The 20,481-nt window shown below is 42.6% G+C and overlaps 1 protein-coding gene and 1 long non-coding RNA gene across 2 annotated transcripts; both read left to right on the forward strand.

The window, feature by feature from the left end:
* Positions 1 to 5,541: 5,541 nt before the first annotated feature.
* On the forward strand, positions 5,542 to 9,493 carry LOC120647957. The gene is made up of 2 exons (XM_039924752.1): positions 5,542 to 9,101; positions 9,205 to 9,493. The coding sequence occupies exon 1, from the start codon at positions 5,542 to 5,544 to the stop codon at positions 6,700 to 6,702; it is 1,161 nt and encodes a 386-aa protein (XP_039780686.1). The 3' UTR covers positions 6,703 to 9,101; positions 9,205 to 9,493.
* A 1,430-nt stretch (positions 9,494 to 10,923) lies between these two features.
* On the forward strand, positions 10,924 to 16,048 carry LOC120651290. Its single transcript, XR_005666097.1, has 5 exons — positions 10,924 to 14,500; positions 14,593 to 14,640; positions 14,959 to 15,039; positions 15,118 to 15,183; positions 15,788 to 16,048. It is a non-coding gene; the product is annotated as an uncharacterized LOC120651290 (long non-coding RNA).
* The last annotated feature ends 4,433 nt before the right edge of the window (positions 16,049 to 20,481 follow it).

The following is a 20,481-nucleotide window of genomic DNA, read 5'->3' on the forward strand; positions in this document are numbered from 1 at the left end:
CTAACTGCAGAAAACATAGAGGGACCGGTCTGAGCAAGGTGAGCCTCCAACGGCTAGTTTTCAAAACTACCGGTCAGACCGGTCTGGGGGACCGGTCTGACCGGTCTAACACTGACAGGGCAACGGCTAGTTTTATGAGAAGGGGTATTTATACCCCATGACTTCACCCATTCGGGGGTGCTGATGCTAGAACATTTCAGAACATCTTGAGAGCCTTGTGAGCACTTGGAGAGTTCTCCCCAACCTCTCTTTGTGAGAGTTGCTTGATTCAAGGTGAATCTTTGAGTTGTGTTGAGTGAATCCATTCCTTGAGAGTCTTTTGAGCAAGAGAGAAACATCCCGAGCTTTGAGCACTTGAGGTTGCGTCGGCCAATTCGATTGAAGCATTTGTTACTCTTGGAGCATCGGCTCCTAGACGGCTAGGCGTCGCCGGCTAGCTCCCAAGGTTGTGGTGAGCAGCGGCAAGTTTGTTGCGGCTTCGATCGTGTGCCAAGAGGGCGCATGGTCATATAGTGGAGAAGAGGAGATAGCTTGACCTTGGGGTCACTACGAGCTTCCTCAACGGAGAGTAGGATTCACACGTGGGTGCACGGGGTGAATCCGAACTTCGGTCAAACAAATCACCGTGTCTTCATTGCATCCTCTTTATTTCGGTTTGATTTACTTACCTTGCATTTATAGTTTTGAGTTTGAATTGTGCTTCCGCTCGATCTACTTGGGTGTGCTCTACTTGTGTGTAGGGACTTGTTTATATTGTTAGAAATACTCTGCAAGACACATATCCCAAGTGTCTTATAGGTTTAAGCTCGAGAGGGGACTTGTTCCTGCTGACTGCGCTGTCTGCCTGCATAGACCGGTCTGACCGGTCCAGGCAGTCCCAGCAGGGATTACGCGCCAAATTTTGAAGAAACGCCTATTCACCCCCCTCTAGGCTACGACATCGCGTGATCAAGATCCTTTCAATTGGTATCAGAGCTTTGGTCTCCGGATTGAAGCCTCACCGCTTGGAGAATCACCATGTCGACATTTTGCGAGGTACCGTTTGAGCCCCTTGGTATAAATGGCTCAAACTACATTTCTTGGTCAGCTCATATTCGTAATATGCTAAGGAACATGGGTCCCTCTTTTGAGCAAGCCATAAAGACTGGCATTCTACCTAAAGGATTTAAAAATTTATCAAATGAAGAAAATGAATGCTTGTTGTGTAATCGTCGTGTAATTGACCTCTTGTTTGAAAGCATGGAAAAAGATTTTGCAGATTCTATACAAGAGGAGAAGAAATTTGCAAAGATACGTCTTGATGCATATAGTCTTTGGAAACTTCTAGAGGCAATATGCGAAGAAGATAGTGACGACGAAGATCAAGAAGAAGATGAAGGGTCACTAGAGGAGTATATTACTTCAGAGAATCATACTCATCCTCTTGTGGCTTATTCCGATGATCAAGGAAGAAAAGGAGCAAAGTCTGCTGGTTCCCTATTGGAACCGGTCAGACCGGTCTGTGTGACCGGTCAGACCGGTCTGACTAGGGGACAGCGCAAAGAGAGCAAAAAGTGCTCCCGACGGCGATCAAGGCAAGCAAGAGCTTCATATGAGTCAACATCTTCGAGTGATGTTGATCACAAGTGCTTGACAGCCGAACTCAAGAAAGGAGATAACCAAGGAGTTGAGGAAGCAATGAAATTCAAAGAAGAGATTGACAAGCTCAAGATCATCTATGCCTCCTTGGTAAGAAAATCAGAGAATTTATCTACTAACTCCTTGTGTCGGATTGACTCTTTAGAGAAGGAGAATCAAGTGCTCAAGGCAAGGTTGGAGAAGCTCACTAGTGAGCATATGGCTTTACAAGGTACTCATACGGAGCTTGAAAAATCCTATGAGATGCTTGTGAACTCACATGTCTCACTTGAAGTGGCTCATGAGTTTATGACTACAACGATAAAATCCTATGAACCTCTATCTCACATTTGCACATGCTCACAAGTTCAATTTGACTTGACTTGCACTAAACCATGTTGTTCTCAAGCAAGCCAATCTAGTATTGAGCAAGTATTTGTAGAATCTTGTGATGACTTCATTGCACAAGAAAATGAAGAACTTATGCATGAAGTAAAAAGACTCAAAGAACAAGTGATTAAGTTGAAGGGCAAGGAGAAAGTGAGACCTTCTCAAGATAACCGCGACTCCGTGGTGAAGAAGCTTGAGAAGGGTTCAAACATCACTAGATCAACTCTTCAACAAGATCAAAAGAGTATCAAGCACAAGATTTCAAGAAATAAGTCTCTAGGACACGTCAAGTGCTATAGATTCCTAGAGAAAGGGCATTATGCAAGAAATTGTCAAATCAAGTTCGACGAGGAAGAGCGACTTTCAAGAAGTCAAAGAAAGCTTCCAGAAAATAGAGTGTGCTTTGGATGCAGGAAAAAGGGGCATATGATCCAGTGCTGTCCTCAGCGGTTCAGGTCTGACCAGATCGGTCAAACCGGTCACTCCCGACCGGTCAGACCGATCCAGGCTAGAGCTGCTGCAGGACCCATCAAGAATCCCACAAAGCCCGTTCTTCCACTCAAGAAGATTTGTGATGCTCAGAAGCACCAGTATCAAGTCAAGAGCACCTTCGTCAAGATTAAGCATCGAATTTGCTACACTTGTCAAGTAAAAGGTCATATGAGCAAGGATTGCCCAAATGATAATTTACCTAACTCAAAAACTGTTCAATATGACTTTACTAAGCTTAGGAAGGAAAAGATGAGTACTTATGCTACTAAGGTGATCAAGTCACCTAATGCTAGCATAAGGGCAATTTGGGTTCCCAAGTATATTGTGGCTAACGTTGTAGGGCCCAACGAGTATTGGGCACCAAAGAAAGCTTAAGAGGTTGTAGGTACATGGAGATGTATTGGAGAGCTTGGTTATTTGAAGTTTATTGTGTATTCATGTCATTGACCAAGTTCAAGAAATAATCTTGCATATCTTCAACCAATGCTATCTCGGTAACTCGTTTTTAATTTCAAATTGCATTAGTCACTTAACTTGTGGAGAGTACTAGTGTGTCACTTGTGTTGAGCTTGGGACATTCTAAGTAAGTGACTAAAGCTTTTTCCTTTGAGTTACTCCCCATTTGCCGTGAGATGCGTTTAATGGCTCTTGTGTAGAACAATGTCTTGTTTTAATACAGGAAAGCAAATATATCCAGTAGACATTCATTGAAGCAAGACATGAACAAATTGAAGGTTACTGCAGTTTGACTGGTGTGACCGGTCCATCATACCGGTCTGACCGGTCCATCATACCGGTCTGACCGGTCTGGACCAGAAAACTGCAGCAAACTGAAGAAACGAGAAAGAAGCTATGTGCAAAAGGGTCCTTCTCAGTTCATATGCTTTATAGGCATCTCTTGGGGTCATGTACTTCAGGCAGTAAGAGAATCTAGCACAATTTCAATTAAATATCTTTTTATGTGCTTTATGACCAACTTGATTAAAGTAGTCTCTCCCAGTCTCTTAATATGGATAAAGTGCATATAAAAGAAATTCAAAACTCTTATGCACTTATTTAGGGGGAGATCACTTTACAATTTGTGTCTTTGGGACTAACATTTTCCTAGAGTGAATGTGTAGTCTCTTATAGTGTTGATTATGCTCATTATGGATCCAATATAAGTTAATATGAGTTTATTCATCAATTGGATCAAATACTGATTGACAAAGCATAATCATGAAGTACTTGTGCTACATTGCACACTATTTATCATCTATAAGAACTAGTGATTGTTTCTAAAAGTTTAAGCACAAGTTTAAGTGGCTAAGAGGCAAAGGTATGTTTTCTACTCATTATGCTTTACCTTTGAGCATCTAGGCCACGTATTAATGCTAGTGTGTGCATTTGTTTGCATCAAGCTCAAGAAATCTTGTCACCTAGATATTTAGCTAAAACCTTCCTAATTGTGACTAAGTGTCAATCATATGTAAAATTGAGTAAGGTTTGTGCTAAGCTCTCTAGTGTGGTGATAGCTTGACTTGTAGCATGCTATGAGTGTTATAGGATAGATGTTTTTCGAAAACTCAACTAGCATGATAGGTTGTGTGTCAAATTTGAAAATATTTGGATCTTGGTCTTTGTGACCGTATCAATCTACTTGTGACTATAGTTCTCATTGATTGCTTGGTGGCTAGTCACAAGTAGTGAGTTTTTCTCAAGTCCATAGATCCCTATCTATATCACTTCTCTCATCCAAGGAGCGGTTATATTGGAAAATCTTCTCTTCCTTGGAAGTGACAAGGAGCTCTTGTTTCGGAAAAATGTGTTCATCAAAATACTCCTTACTTAGTCATCCACCTATCCAATTCAAGGTTAGCACATAAGGTTAGAAAATATGAATTTTTGGAAGTGCTTAACCATTTGGTCAAGGAATTTTCATACTAAAACTTCTTTGTGATCAATGTCCCGGATTCTCTGGATATTTTCCCGGATACTCTGGGATATACCCGGATACTCCGGATATTCACCCGGATAGTCTGGAAGGGAACCTTTTTCTGGCGCTTCAGGTGCGACCGGTCTGACCGGTCTGTCAGACCGGTCCAACCCGGTAACTTCTTTTTACCCCTCCACGGGGTAAAAAAGTCAAAACCTCTCACTTTTCACCACTTTGCCACTGACTTCTTCCTCCTCTCACCCGTGTGGCGCCCCTCCTCCACTCTCCTCTCCATCTTCACTCCATTGGAGGTTTGGAGTTCTAGCCCTTGTTTTGATTGCTTCATCACATGCATTGGGGCTAGAAAGGGGGAAATCAATCAGTGGTGAAGTTGTCTTTGAAGTTCCTCACTAGTTCATCTCTCTTCCAAGGTATCACTTGTTTCCCTTGCCCGATCTCTTAGCTTTGCGCATATCTTTTCAATTCCTTTGGTCCAGTAAGTTCTGCTAGGCCTAGGAACCTTTCCCTAAGAGATCAAGAAGTTTCGTGGCTCGCATTGCTCGGAATCAAATCCTAGGGTTCGGGCGCCGCCCGACCGGTCTGACCGGTCCGCCCGAGCGGTCTGACCGGTCGGTCTGGCCAGAACCCAAAATCGTCAGCTTAAGCCATTTTTGCTTTGTAAAGTGCTAGAAAATCTTAACATTGTTTATCAAAGTTCTCTAGCATTTTTCCTGAACAAAGATCATCAAAACCGAGCCTTTCTCCAGTTTCTGTCAGGGACCGGTCTGACCGGTCCATCCGACCGGTCTGACCGGTCTGTGACTGATAGAACCAGTTTCCAGTTTTATTGGTGCAGTTCAAATACTTTCTATCCAGATCTTGTGGTTTGCTTCTCATGATCTAATTTCAACTCAATATTTCTTTATCTCAGATTGAAAATCATGTATAAGAGAAACCGTGAGAAGAGGAGCAAACTCAATGAGGATCGAGCTGCACGAGCAGCTGGAGTGGGTTCGAGCAGTGGAGGCACCCAAGCGGTTGCAGTTGTGTCCGCTTCACAGCCTCTTGCAGCTGCTCCTAGTCAGCGTTAGTTGAGGCCTAGAAGGGCCAAGACAGGGGCACAGCAGATGGACATTGACGAGTCATCCGGAAATGACACAGAGGAGGATGCACCCTACTTGAGAGATCCTCGTGATGATGAGGACACCGAGACAGATGCAGATGCAGGTGCAGATGATGCTAATAATGATGATGATGATGTTGACAGCGATGATGAGTCAGGGGAGAGTGCAGCAGGCAGCTCAGACTTGGAGGGTCCTGTGGTGACCCTAGGTATTCAGATTCCTGTTAGACAGGCCGGTGTAGAGATTGTCAACTACTACAACACCAGGATGACAGCGGCTGCACGCTTGCTGAGGCGTCAGAGTCCTTTGGATGTCCCAAAGGACACCGTGGACTACAGGTTTCACACTAGGTTTCAGCAGGATTTCTATCAGACTGTCATTCTTGCCAAGGCAGGGATTGCTTCAGAGGCCCAGTGGGTTGATTGGACACATATGGCAAACTTGGGTCATGAAATTTGTGATGAGGTGGCTCAGATGTGTGAGGACAGGCACATCAAGGACATTATGTGGTTCCAGCATGATTGGAACAAGGAGGTGATAGCCCAGTTCTACGCGACCATATATTTTGGGCATGATCCAGAGAATGGCAATGAGAGGACTATCTACTGGATGACAGAGGGACATCACTACCAGTGTTCCTACACCTCTTTCTGTCGGTACTTGAGAATCGATGATCAGGACGTGAATCGTCCTAAGCTTCACTATGATTCACCTCTGTCAGCTGATCAGGTGAGATTCATGTATCCGAGGGATAGGGTTGGCAATGCAGGCAAGGTCACGGGGTTGTACACTTTCTACTCCATCCTGAACAGGCTATTCAGGAAGACACTTACACCCCGGGATGGGAATCCCAGTGACATCTCAGCGCATGCCAAGAATCTTATGAGCATGATGCAGCCAGACCCTCGAGGCGGTGACTTCAGTATTGGTGACTTCATTTGGGAGGAAATCAAGCATATTTATGAGACTCCCTTGAAGACATGTGTCTATGCACCGTATATCATGAGGGTGATACTGAAGGTCACCAGGAGAAATTTTGGGATGGACGTGAAGCATGAGCCGCTTAGGATCAAGCATCCTAAGCATGTGAGAGTTCCTTCTGAGGGCAGATATGACGAGGTTCAGGAGGAGGATCAAGAGGATCAGGGTCCACTACCTGATTAGAATGCAGATGCACAGCAGCACGCTCAGGACGTGCCTCAGCAGGAGGAGCCAGTTGGAGGCTTTGTGCCTCATGAGGGTAGAGATGTTTCCCCTCGCAGGTCTTCCTCTTCCTTTAGGCGGATGTTCAGGACATTTGTAGGCATGATCAAGAACCAGAGAGACATTCTGGTTAATCAGGAGAGGGAGAGGAAGAACAATAAGAAGTTCAGGGATAAGCATAAGAGAATGTACACTGCCATGCAGCTCCAGCCACCTCTCTCGCCTATCTCACCAGAGCTAGAGGCAGCAGAGATCCCCTCACTTGACCAGATGATTGAGAGCTTCCAGGGGATGGACTTTGCGCAGTATGACCACCTGGGCGAGCAGATGTTCTTTGGTCAGGAGAGTCAGCCAGGTGGATCGTCTTCAGCTCAGCAGTTCGGACATGGATCTCCACTTTTTGCACCTCAGTTCCGTCCAGGTCCACAGCTTTTCACCACAGGCCCACAGATATTCGCAGGACAGTTTGTGGGATCTCAGTTCGCTGGACCATACTCGGGGCCCCCGTCGTTCACTTCCAGTTTCATGGGGCCGATTTCACCTTTCAGTGCAGGACCTTAGTTTGGGACACACGGCAGTTCGTCGACAGTTCCAGGGTCATCGGCGACGTTCCCTACAGTTTCTGAACCCCCTTCACTTCACTTTGATCTTGGAGGGACTTCTTCTTCACCAGATATGGGATATGCAGGGACTACAGCTTCACTTTCTCCAGCTCCTGACTCAGTTGAGGCGACAGTGGCTAGCTGGAGTGACTCACTCTTTGCTTATCCGAGCAATACTGGTGGATTCTCTACAGGTGGGCAGGGATTTCAGATTGGCAGCACACTCTTCTCCTCTTGTACGCTTTTTGTTGATGGATGAAAAAGGGGGAGAAGTTTGGAGGATTAAAGCTTATCTTTGAGTCTGTGTGTGTGCCATCTTGAGAGTACATGTTGAGAGTAGATGGGATATGTATCTTGAGATCATCTTGTATCATCTAGATCTTATTATATATCATGTATGGATGATGGATGTACGGACATCATGATTTGGACATGTTTGGATATTCTTGTCTTATCTTGTAAAATCATATCCATCTCTTTCATATTAAGGATTTGTGCGGACTTGAGAACTCTTGTATTGAATGCTATTGGGTGTATTTATCATATTTTAAATACATAAGGAATGTTTATGATAGTGTGAAATTTTTTGAGTGATGTAATGTCTTTTGTTTCAGCCTTGGGCTGTTCTGGCAGTCTGTGACCGGTCTGACCGGTCAGTGGTGACCGGTCTGACCGGTCCAAGTGCGTGCTGGCTGGTGTGGACCGGTCTGACCGGTCTGTGGCAGCGGCATTGCTCTTGTGTTTGCTTGTGTGCGTTACATGACATATTGCATCACGAATTTATTTATGTTGTTCACACACACTTGTTACACCCAACGGATGCTGAGATTTAGGGGAGTCTCATTAGTGCTCAATATGTGTATTTTGGCATGTGAGGCCAATTTGAGATGAATTCCATTCATATGCACATATTGAGGGGGAGCTCTACCTAAAATCTGAGAATTCAAAACCTTTATTGAATTTTTTTTGTAAGCTTTAATCGGGTTGCCATTTATTTGAGATACTCTGCTGAAGATATGACTAAGGACTACGATGCAGATGTGCCGCGGTGGTCGGTGATTCCATCCCTCTATGGTGAGCGCGAGCCATCGCTAAATATCGTTGATAGTACTACAACTTGTCCAGTGAGGACATTGGTGTGACTTGGGCCAAAGTCGGTCAAAGAAAAACCTGAAGCCTTGCCCCACCCTTAGACAAGGGTGTCGTAACCCGTATCGTTGTCCGTGTGAGAGCAGACCGGCGGGCCGGGACCACTTTTCATGTGTTTTGGTCTGTAGACAAGTGGGGATTTTTTTTAACCTCGGCCTGAAATTCGCTACCACCAGGAGTCAAATTCTTCTATCTAAAATAAAAGAATTAGGCATCCGTTCGCATTGTCTGATGAATCTAAAGGTAGAACCTTTTCTTTGGCATGACCTGATCTCTTATCCCAGTTGCTCTTGCGATTTGGTTCACTTCATTTATTTTCTGTGTTACAGCTAGGGATGAAAGTTATATTTATTTTGGGTTATTGGGTCGACCCAAAATTTTGATAAAATAAACTAGAATGGCATTATGCGTAATTAATTTAGGACGAGAAATGAACTAAGATGGCATGCCATTGTAATTATTTAGTTGGCCCATAAAATACCATTGGGTACCCACTTACATTCCTAGTTACAGCTAATCTGCAAGTTTGATCTTGCAGTAATGCACTATTTGTCAAGCTGCAAGTCGATGTTATCCCTTTCTACCGCTATAACAAAATAAGATCGACAGGTACCTCCTAAATCCTAATACACTAGCAAAATCATATCATCTCAACCCTTGCCAGGAACAAGTGAATTTCCTCTTTAATTAATAATATTGCCTTTTTATGCAGGAGGGTGGACACCACAACATATTGCCATGCAGAATAGAAATAGTGAAAGAGCATCTAGGCCCTAGTGGGTTTTGGAGCATTGATTGACAACACGATTAAAGGACTAACTTGTTTGCATGAGATTATGAACAGATATTTAATTATGAAATGTGAATTAAAAGAGAAAGCTCATGTGTTGCAAGCAAGCGTGTTTATCCCATTGGTATAATGTGCATGTGACAAGCAAAACAAGAAAAGGAAAATAGAGCAAAGTATTCATGATTGATATAAAGGCTCTAATATTTGCGAAGGCTTGTTTCGATCTATGATGGGATTCAAAGTGACAAGTAAAGATTTTGTGAATGAGATGTGATATGCTTATGCATAGTCTCAAATATAGAAGATCTTGTCACATGTGATAAAATGGATGTTAACTTAAGATGCAAGCAAGCAAGGCAAAAGAGAATGAGACATGAGTTGATACATATATGATGTCTCAAATTGGAAGGCTTGCATAAAAGATTGAATTGAGAATTCAAATTGACAACGAAGATTTCATGCATGACACAAATCAATATGAGTTCAAGATGGACAGCTAGGATAAAAGTAGAGGAACGAGAGGCGTGTTTCAAGAGGCTACGCAAGCGACGGCATGGGGGGAGCAAAGAAACCGATACGGGTCAAAGGCCGGAGATCCTAGAGTCATGGAGAGCTCTATGTTGAAGAGTGTCATTATTCAAGAAAATAAGGTGACTTGTGAATCAAGGTGGATTTTATTCCTATGCAATTCAAAGATTCAAAGTCACTAGCTCAAAGCGGGTATGCTCAAAAGAAAGAAGATGTTGATGCCCTCACGGTATTGATCGAAGAAAAGTCGGCATGATCATATTATGAAGAAGCTCAAGTAATCGTGGAAATTGTATATTTCATTTGTGCACTTGAGTATAGGTATGCCGTACTATCAAGAGGGATGCAATATCAGTTGGTTTAGACAATACCAAAAGTGCTCAAATCAGTCCCTAGAGAGTTTAGCCTAAGGAGTGAGAGCTAACTGCAGAAAACATAGAGGGACCGGTCTGAGCAAGGTGAGCCTCCAACGGCTAGTTTTCAAAACTACCGGTCAGACCGGTCTGGGGGACCGGTCTGACCGGTCTAACACTGACAGGGCAACGGCTAGTTTTATGAGAAGGGGTATTTATACCCCATGACTTCACCCATTCGGGGGTGCTGATGCTAGAACATTTCAGAACATCTTGAGAGCCTTGTGAGCACTTGGAGAGTTCTCCCCAACCTCTCTTTGTGAGAGTTGCTTGATTCAAGGTGAATCTTTGAGTTGTGTTGAGTGAATCCATTCCTTGAGAGTCTTTTGAGCAAGAGAGAAACATCCCGAGCTTTGAGCACTTGAGGTTGCGTCGGCCAATTCGATTGAAGCATTTGTTACTCTTGGAGCATCGGCTCCTAGACGGCTAGGCGTCGCCGGCTAGCTCCCAAGGTTGTGGTGAGTAGCGGCAAGTTTGTTGCGGCTTCGATCGTGTGCCAAGAGGGCGCATGGTCATATAGTGGAGAAGAGGAGATAGCTTGACCTTGGGGTCACTACGAGCTTCCTCAACAGAGAGTAGGATTCACACGTGGGTGCACGGGGTGAATCCGAACTTCGGTCAAACAAATCACCGTGTCTTCATTGCATCATCTTTATTTCGGTTTGATTTACTTACCTTGCATTTATAGTTTTGAGTTTGAATTGTGCTTCCGCTCGATCTACTTGGGTGTGCTCTACTTGTGTGTAGGGACTTGTTTATATTGTTAGAAATACTCTGCAAGACACATATCCCAAGTGTCTTATAGGTTCAAGCTCGAGAGGGGACTTGTTCCTGCTGACTGCGCTGTCTGCCTGCATAGACCGGTCTGACCGGTCTGACCGGTCCAGGCAGTCCTAGCAGGGATTAAGCGCCAAATTTTGAAGAAATGCCTATTCACCCCCCCTCTAGGCTACGACATTGCGTGATCAAGATCCTTTCAAATAGAGAGATAGCAAAGGTCTTGCTTGTTGATAGTGTGATAGAACAACTGAACAAGAACCAATTTGAGGTCGTCAACTCCTACATAAATACATAAAATGTAAACATGAACATAGTGGTAGGGGTTTACTACTGACCATTTCTAGATTGTTGGAAATTATTTGTATGCAGGTGAAATGAGGCAGAAAACAAACTTCAAGAGCAAGGAAACACACTCCTAAATCCAAGGCAAAAGGCATCGACCAATCTGGATTAGACAGGAGCCATTCCATGTGGATTAGGCAAGAGGACCCAGCTACTAGTCACCCAGCCAATGATGGGCCGATTCGGGACTGGCCGATGGTTGGCCAACCACCCCGGTCGGTCGACCGGCCCACGGCGCCAATCGACCTCAGGCTTCGACGTGGCAGCTCCCCATTGGTCCTAGAAGTCGGTTCTGGGAGGATCACCTGTTGAAATTGACCTTGCTGGCCGTGGCTCCCTCCTATATATATGAGGGAAGGGGTTCCATTTGAAGACACATCCACCAAGTGCTCTCTCAAGCCTCCTCTTGCATTAGAGTTGTGTTAGATTAGGGAGAGGGTAGAGGTACTCAAGAGGGGCACCGGTATTTGGCGCTCTTCTCCATTTTGTACCTCTACGAGAGTGAGGGAGTAGATCGGGAGAAGGGCCGGGGTGCCGGCATTCTGCTCCCAGCTTGTATCTCTACAGATGCTGCTACATTCTTCAGTATTTAGTAAGTATTCATGGTTCCTATCTCTAGTATTTCACTTGGTATAGTAGATGCTAGTAGTGCTTGTAGTTGAGTGAGATCAGTTCTCTTACTCGTGGGTTCATCACTCTGTATTCATACAGAGTGCTGTAGTTTGCTACGGGGTACCAAACGTAGTTAACCTGCAGTAGTTCCATTCCCGATTCGAGGATGATCCGTCTGGAACCCATAAATACACCTCGAATCTCATAAATGCCCAAGTTGGGGAGGAACTTTCATGTGTCCATGCCGATCAATCTCAAAATTCCTTGACAGAACCTTCCCTTAGGCCTACGGTACCTCTTTCTCCTCTTGATATCCTTAATGAAGAAATTCTCGAGGAAACCAAGAAGGAGGAATGGTCAGATGGAGAGAAACGCTTTTCTGAAGCAATTTGGATTACCTCACCCTCCACGATCACTCCTTGCTCAATAAGGAGAACCACCATAGAAGCCCACATTAACCCCATCATGGAGGTTAATGTTTTGCCATGGCTCTTACACTACAAGAAATCTTTTAATCTATGACAATTTTTCGGTGACATTTTCAAAAACTGTCATAAACAGATAGAATCTATGATGATTTTTACATTTTCATCACAGACTTGCAAATAGCCCAACGGGCTCTAATTTGGGCCCAGTATCTGTGACAAACCTCTGAAAACGTCATAGAATGAAAATAAAAATCGTCATGAATTTGATATTGTGCTCAAAACTACAATGATGATAAAAAAAATGCGTTATAGGTTGTGTCACTTCAACAATTTTTTAGAAAGAAATTGTAGGGAAAAAAAAGAAAGAAAAGTGGAGAAGTCGTTGGGGAAAAAGAAAAAAAAGCGGACCAGGGGGGCTTCTAATCTAAGAAGAAAACTCTTGTAGCTTTCCATAATTCATAATATAAATATACTTATTTGGTGTCCCACAGCCATACAAGTGCATTTTCTCTTTTTAATTCGGAATTAAAATTTGTAACTAGTATTTCTTCCCCATATGAACTCCAAATTTGATGTTTCTTTTTCCTAAATTTTTCTAAAGTCATGATTTTTCATTTAATAGTGTTTTTTTGCATGTTAATTGCTATTTTTGGAAAAAAATTTATAAGACTTGCTTTCTTCCACCTAAATGGAGAATAGATAAAACATGTTTTTAAATAACATTTGTTAATGTGGCTTAATATTTTCTTATATTATACAAACATAAGGTTGTGTCCAAATTTGAGGTCCATACGAGTTTGAAAATGTTATGATATATTCAAATTTCAAAGTTTGACTTGAGTTGTATGAAACAATATGAGAGATCTATCCATTTTGTGAACAATGTATACTCCAATTATCATAAATCTTATGAAACTTTTTTGTCAAGCTTATACTTCCATAAAATGATTCTATGCTAATTTACAGAAGTTTTAGAGAAATTTTAGGTATTATCATTATTATTTTATAATATGATTGTAAATAGAAGTTTGAATAGTCCCTAACGAACATTTGAAATTTTTACCTACTTTTCGGATATGAGCTATAATATAATAGAAGTACTTAAGATATATTTATTTGGAATTTTGTAAATATTATTTGTATTATTTGAGATACATGCAGTTCAAATTTTAATTATTTTCAATAAGCACCAAAAAATTCATTTAAAATATTGAAAATAGTAAATGAGCTCGAAAGTTATTGAAACTTCTAAACCATAACTTATATGTACTCTACTATATATAAAAAATATATGGGTATATATAGGATAATTATTTTTCTGTGTTACTTTAGGATGGTGCAATGAAATGAAAAATAAAAAAAAGAAGATGTTAAACGGGCTGGAAAACCAAGCCAGGTCCGATTTCCTCGGGCCGTCCATTACCAATCGAACGATTCACATCGATCTCCGGTTGCATAAAAAGACTAGCCAAGACTGGAACCCTAGTTCCCTTCCCTCCACATGCCGACTCCTCACAGATTCCCCGTCGCTCCCTCTTCTATCTCCTCAGATCCACCTGCTGCTCCCATCCTGCTCGGTCGCCCGCCGGGTCGTCCCGCCCACCGGCGTTTCCATCGGCTCCTCCCCCGAAGGCACCGCGTCGGTGAAGCCCAGATCCGCCGCCCCTATCCTGAATCCGCATCTTCGGGTCCGGGGTGTCCTTCTCCTTGTCGACAGTGCTTCTCGTGGGCAGGTCTCGTAGATCTAGCCACGGCAGGACGTGGCGGCGTGGCGCTCGCAACCCCCCGGACTCGAGGCGCTCCGACACAGGCGGCCTGAATCTTGGGAGGGGTCCCCCTTCTGTTGTGTTGTTTTCTTGTCTGTTGTTATCGGGACGTGAACCCAGGTTGGGGGCGAGCGCGAGGAGCAGGCGAGGCTTGTGCGCACACTGGCTGCACCAGCAACCCATAACACGCGAGGTCCACCACCTGGCCGGCAGTCAGTCCCTCGGCGCCCATGCCGTTCCCGAGCTCGGCCACGGCACGGAGTGCGCGCTCGGCTGGGACGCCGCCGCCACCGCCAGCGCAGCCGTGGGCCATGTGCTTGAACACACCTGATATCCTAGGAGAAACCAGGTGATTTTGCATCATTACTTTGTTTGTTCAGAACTTTTCATTTGCTATTCCTGTCTCACCTCCGTACATTTTTTGTATTTCAATTATTGTAGTTAGGAAGCCTTCCATTGCAGCAGCGTGAAGCAGAAGCGACGGCTGCGGTAAGCTCCCTGTGCTTTGATTGATTGGATGACATACTGGTGTATTGCTACTGTGACCAACCATCTCTCAATCATTACTTCCTTGTCTTCAGTACTATTTTCTTTGGTGGATCATGCAAGTCTGTTTCTAAGAGCTAGTTTAATTCCTGTTAGAAAGTAGCAATAGATCAGTGATACATTAGTATTTCCTATTTAGTGATAATTTGCTTATGCTTGAAATATCTAGAGAAGTCTAATTTCACCTTTTCCTTATTATTACCTTCTTGCTTGGGTAGTTGGGTTTAGCCTAGTATTCAGCTTAGGTCAAATGGCTTTCAGGTATCGATAGCACCAGTCCCAGGTAAAAGAATTGAACACATGGATGTCAAGATCGAGTCCAAATTGCACCAGTTCAATTAGGTATGCTATCTCAGTTTTTGCTTGTTCTGTCAATTCTTGTAGCATGTTAATTATGAGACAATGGTTTTGCTTCTACAGATGCCATGGTCACTGTTATTCAATTATACATATGCTGAATAGGTTATGTGACATTACAGTTTACAGGTTAGTTATCTCTGTTTGATGTTTTCACAAATAACTAGATTCTTGTCATGGATATTTTCCATTTTCTTGCACTGTTAAGATGTTTGTTCAAACGATTCTTTACAGAAATTGTAGTGCATATCCATTTTGCTTTGTTGATATTATAAATTTATTATGGCTATATACAGTATTGTTTACATCATCCTTTACGGTCTTAAAGTGTTGTGAACAAGTATTGCCACTATCAAATGCACATGCTTTATCTTTTGTGAGTGAGATTACTGTCGAATAGTGTTCTTGAACACTATTATATTTTAGATCTATACTTGTAACATGATTACATTTTTTTCTGAAATTATAGGCTTATTTGTTGGCTGAGGGTAACTAGACCTTTATTTCATTTTTCTCCTATAAATGAATAAATGAGTTTTATTTGTCGACTAGATGAGAGTTTATGTTCAAAATTGACATTAGCAGCTATGTTACTTTGTTTGGATTTCAAATCTGATGAGATGACTGAACGTATTGCTTTTCCCTTGTCAGGTTGCATAACTAATCATAATTTATTTATTTTCCCTTGTCAGGTTGCATATCTAATCATAATTTATTTATTTTCCCTTGTCAGGTTGCATTATTACCATGGAGCTTGGAATGGAGCAAAGTTGCAGGGTTTGATCAATGAGGTTGATGCTGGATGCACACTTGTTATGTTGTTTGATGTAATGTTCAGAATTTGTATTCGATGTGGTATTGGATGTTATTGAATGTGATACTGTATCAGCCTGGTAAATTTTTTTAGAGAAAAATCAGGCTGGTAAAGTAGAAACTGAGTTCTTGTTCAATTTGTTGTGTAAACAAAATTGCAATGTATTTTTTGCATGAGTTTTATGGCTTGTTTTGGGCTGTAATGGTAATTTTAAAAAATGGGCTGGAATTGTTGAAGTTTGATGGGCTATATTTTTTTGGGATCCATATAAATGGTCGAGTTTGGGCTAGAAAATATAGTGGGCTGAAAAATGGCCCATTGTAGTGGCCCAGTTTGAAAAAAAATGCCACGTCAGCAGCCACATCAGCTGCCATGTCTATGTCCATGTCACTAATTGGGAATTATGTGGCACCATCTATGACAATATCCGTGATGTTTACTTTCGTCATAGATATTGGGCTTGGGTCGGGCTAAGTGGGCTTCGGGTTATTCTGTGATGGTTTAGAAACGTCATAGATCGCGCTAATCTGTGACGTTTACGCAAAAAAACGTCACCCGATTTAATCTGTGACGCTCATTCCATGACGTTATCCAAGATCGTCATAAACACTGTTTTGTGACATTTTTTCAGCAATCTATGATGAATTTATTTCGTCATAGATTAAATGATTTCTTGTTAATTAGTGTACACACTTTTGGGCAATGTTACGCTAAGACCATCCGACACTCTCTTAAAAAGTTGTCCCTTGGGACACATCCTTGAATGTCGGGGGGTCGTAAGTGTCGTGCCACTCATAGTAGATAAAATTGAGGTCGACTTAGATTTCCATATCTTCGATATCCTTGATTTTGATCTTCTACTAGGCTCCTCGTTTGAAAAACTTCTCACATCTCAAGGGAGTCTAGATAAAAAGCTTAGGAAAATCGCTTCTGCCACAGTCCCTTGCTTAGAAAATTCTATGGCAAATTATTTTCTCGAGCCAAACCCGCTCAAGGAAATGATGCATGAATCTCCGTTCACACCATCCGAGCCCGTTCTCTCCGAAGTTGCAAAATCTGCTGCTTCCGAAGAGCACGACTCGGAAGTTACCCACTTTTGTGAAGATGAATGATCATTATCCCTCTTGAGTGAGTTTGAGCCTCTTCCCTCTGGCCCCGAGAAAGTTGTTCTCGACTACGATCGAGATTCAACTATGCTTTCCCACGATAAATCTCTTGAGATGGGGAATCGATGGGCCATGGAATTTTGTTAGGTGCTGACTCTAGAGTCCGATGAAAAGGATTGACTCTAGAGTCCGATGAAAAGGATTCCACAAATGAGCATGGGACCGTCATCTTTGAAATACCATGCTCATTCAATGCAACTCCAGAGTCAGACAAGCTTAGTGCACCATGCACACATGAGGACTACAACCACCTTATGGTCCTCTTTTGTAAAACTTTCAGGAGGTTGGTTGTAGATGTATATGTTTATCGTAAACATTGCAAATTTCGTGGGTGCACCGTGGCACTAATCTTGTAGTTAGCTGCAACAATTGGTGGAGAAACAATGACCCACCATCAATGATGGCTACAAGGGTTCTCATGGTCGAGCTTATGACCACAAAAACAAAGCACTGCTGGGAGATAGCCCGGATTATCATTTATTTTTTCCCTTCAATAAAAGCAAGAGCATTCTCTAGGATAAAAGCTTTCCTTCGGGTATTTTTGGTCGCTAACTATTTCAAGTGGAGATTGGAAAGAACGATGGATAGGTGATGCCTACGAACATGAGAGCTACACCGACTACAACGCCTCAATGTGTCTTGATAGAGGAATGACTACAGAAGGAGAATTGAACTCCACACACTTGAGTTTTGTTGCCCAGCAATGCAAACTTCAAGTGTGGGGGAGGTATGTGAGTACCCCGAAGTAAGTTCCTTTCATATCAGTCCATATCTTATTGTTTGGTGTTAGTTCCTGCATCTTGCTCTACAAATAAAATTCAAAACAAAAAAAATATGAGAGGAGTTGCCATGATGGCAATATTGAGTTCCCATCAACAAAACGCCATGGTAAGTACTCTCAATGTCCTGCTTTTGACATTAAACAAAGCCCTACCGAGAGGTCTTCCGAGGATCGCCAGAGTAAGTCTCATGGTGAGATTAATATTTAGTTTGAATAAATTCGAGAGGTCCCTGGTTCTTAAAACCAGCAGAGCCATTATTTTGTTTCGACTATCTCGTTGAATACAGCACCAGGTACAAGTACAAGTGTGGGGGAGATCTCTCAAGATCATCATTGTCATACACATTTGAGATCTCCCACAGATGCATCACGCAATATCGTCTACACCAACATGACAAGAGACAAGGCAAGGACACCAAATTCAGCCAGCCACCTAGTGGTTTGGCTGAATCACCATTGCCTTAATCCTCATCTTCTTCAACAATGATTGTATGTGCACCCTCTATCTCTCAACTCCCCTGATTCTTCAGTTTGAATGGTTTCTAAATCTGACTTAGTAAAATCAAACTCAAAATGAATCAATGTATCCGCTTGCTCTACATGTTTCCTATAGTTGGCTTGCATATGTTTTATTCCATGCTTATCACCTTGATGCTTGTGAACAAAAATCCTTAGGAAAGCATGCTCATCTAAGTAGTTGACGTTTAAGATATGGTTTGAATGATATGATCTTCGCTCTTTATTGTTTAAGTGCTTGGGAAATTTATTTAAAATTCTGGAAAACCCTTTGCAAAGCTCCTCTTTGATATGACAAAATTCTACCAAAGCCATATGATGATAGTTCTTGAAAACCATATACACATATGCTGCTTGTTTTTGCTTTGAGCTTTGTCAAATTGTTGTAACCCTTAAGAGAATTCTTTTGATGCTTTCATGATCAAGATTCACATGCACACCTCATACCCCCTTGCTATGCTTCTTTGAGAAGATAGCATTGTACCATCCACCCATTCCACAAAATAAATGCTCCACTATATGTGTTGGTCTCTCTCTCCAGTTTTTGTTAAAAAAAGAAGAAGAGAGGCATGGGCTATCAAAAAAAATGGACACATGAAGGTCCATGTATTGAAAAAAAAGAAAGAAAAAAATATATATGGACACATGAAGATCCATGATGAAAAAAATAAAAAGATAGCCATGCTCTCAAAAGAATTTATATATAGAGAGAGATCACACAAAAGGAGTTTCCATTCCATCCACCACAATCCATACACGTGCACATCTTGATCTGATTGTGTGACTTGATTTTGTCTTTGGATCTGATTTTTGATTTTGCAATATATGTGATACAAGTTTGCCTTATCCTTCATACCCTATCCTGAGCTCCACATATCACCATCATTAGAGGTAGGATAAAGGAAAGGCAGATCAAATGCCTTGGTGAGGACATATACACTTTGAGCGATCTAAGAGAATCAAATGAGGAGCTAAGCAAGGTTTATTGTGAAAACTTATTGAAAAAAAAATCCCAAGCTACTTGACATGAGGAGTAGAAGTGACTTGATTCAATACTGTTCCATTCTTCAACTACTCAAGATGGCATGATAGACACTTCAAAATTCACCAGTACAAGGTATGGGTTGGAATATCTCTTATGCTCGCTTCATATCTTTGGAAGTCATGTTCCACCTTAGTCCTTTCTCCTTTACTCGAGAACGAGTAAAGGCTAAGTGTGGGGGTATTGTTAACGGCTGCTAAGTACCAATTTGAGGTCGTCAACTCCTGCATAAATACATAAAATGTAAACATCAACATAGTGGTAGGGGTTTACTACTGACCATTTCCACGAGTGTTGGTAATTATTTGTATGCAGGTGAAATGAGGCAGAAAACATATTTCAAGAGCAAGAAAACACACTCCTCAATCCAAGGCAAAAGGCGTCGACCAATCAGAGCGCGCCATTCAGCCTCACATGGATCAAAGGGCCCACTTTCGGACACAACCGACTTAGACAAGAGCCATTCCACGTGGATTAGGCAAGAGGGCCCAGCTACCAGTCACCCAGCCAAAGATGGGCCGATTCGGGGCCGGCCGATGGTTGGCCGACCACCCCGGTTGGCCGACTGGCCCACGGCGCCAACCGACCTCAGGCTTCGATGTGGCAGCTCCCCACTGGTCCTTGAAGTCGGTTCTAGGAGGATCACCTGCTGAAACCGAACTTGCTGGCCGTGGCTTCCTCCTATATATATGAGGGGAGGGGTTCCATTTGAAGACACATCCACCAAGTGCTCTCTCAAGCCTCCTCTTGCATTAGAGTTGTGTTAGATTAGGGAGAGGGTAGAGGTACTCAGGAGGGGCGCTGGTATTCGGCGCTCTTCTCCATTTTGTACCTCTACGAGAGTGAGGGAGTAGTTCGGGAGAAGTGCCAGGGTGTCGGCATTCTGCTCCCAGCTTGTACCTCTACGGATGCTGCTACATTCTTCGATATTTAGTAAGTATTTGTGGTTTCTATCTCTAGTATTTTACTTGGTACAGTAGATGCTAGTAGTGCTTGTAGTTGAGTGAGATCAGTTCTCTTACTCGCAGGTTCGTTGCTCTGTATTCATACAGAGTGTTGTAGTTGCTACGGGGTACCAAACATAGTTAGACTGCAGTAGTAATCTTTA

This window comes from Panicum virgatum, chromosome 9K, assembly GCF_016808335.1.
Source record: "Panicum virgatum strain AP13 chromosome 9K, P.virgatum_v5, whole genome shotgun sequence".
NCBI lineage: Eukaryota > Viridiplantae > Streptophyta > Magnoliopsida > Poales > Poaceae > Panicum > Panicum virgatum.

Bases quoted from the DNA above. Each gene is read 5' to 3' on its own strand.
- LOC120647957 (XM_039924752.1), top strand. From the start codon at position 5,542: ATGGACATTGACGAGTCATCCGGAAATGACACAGAGGAGGATGCACCC.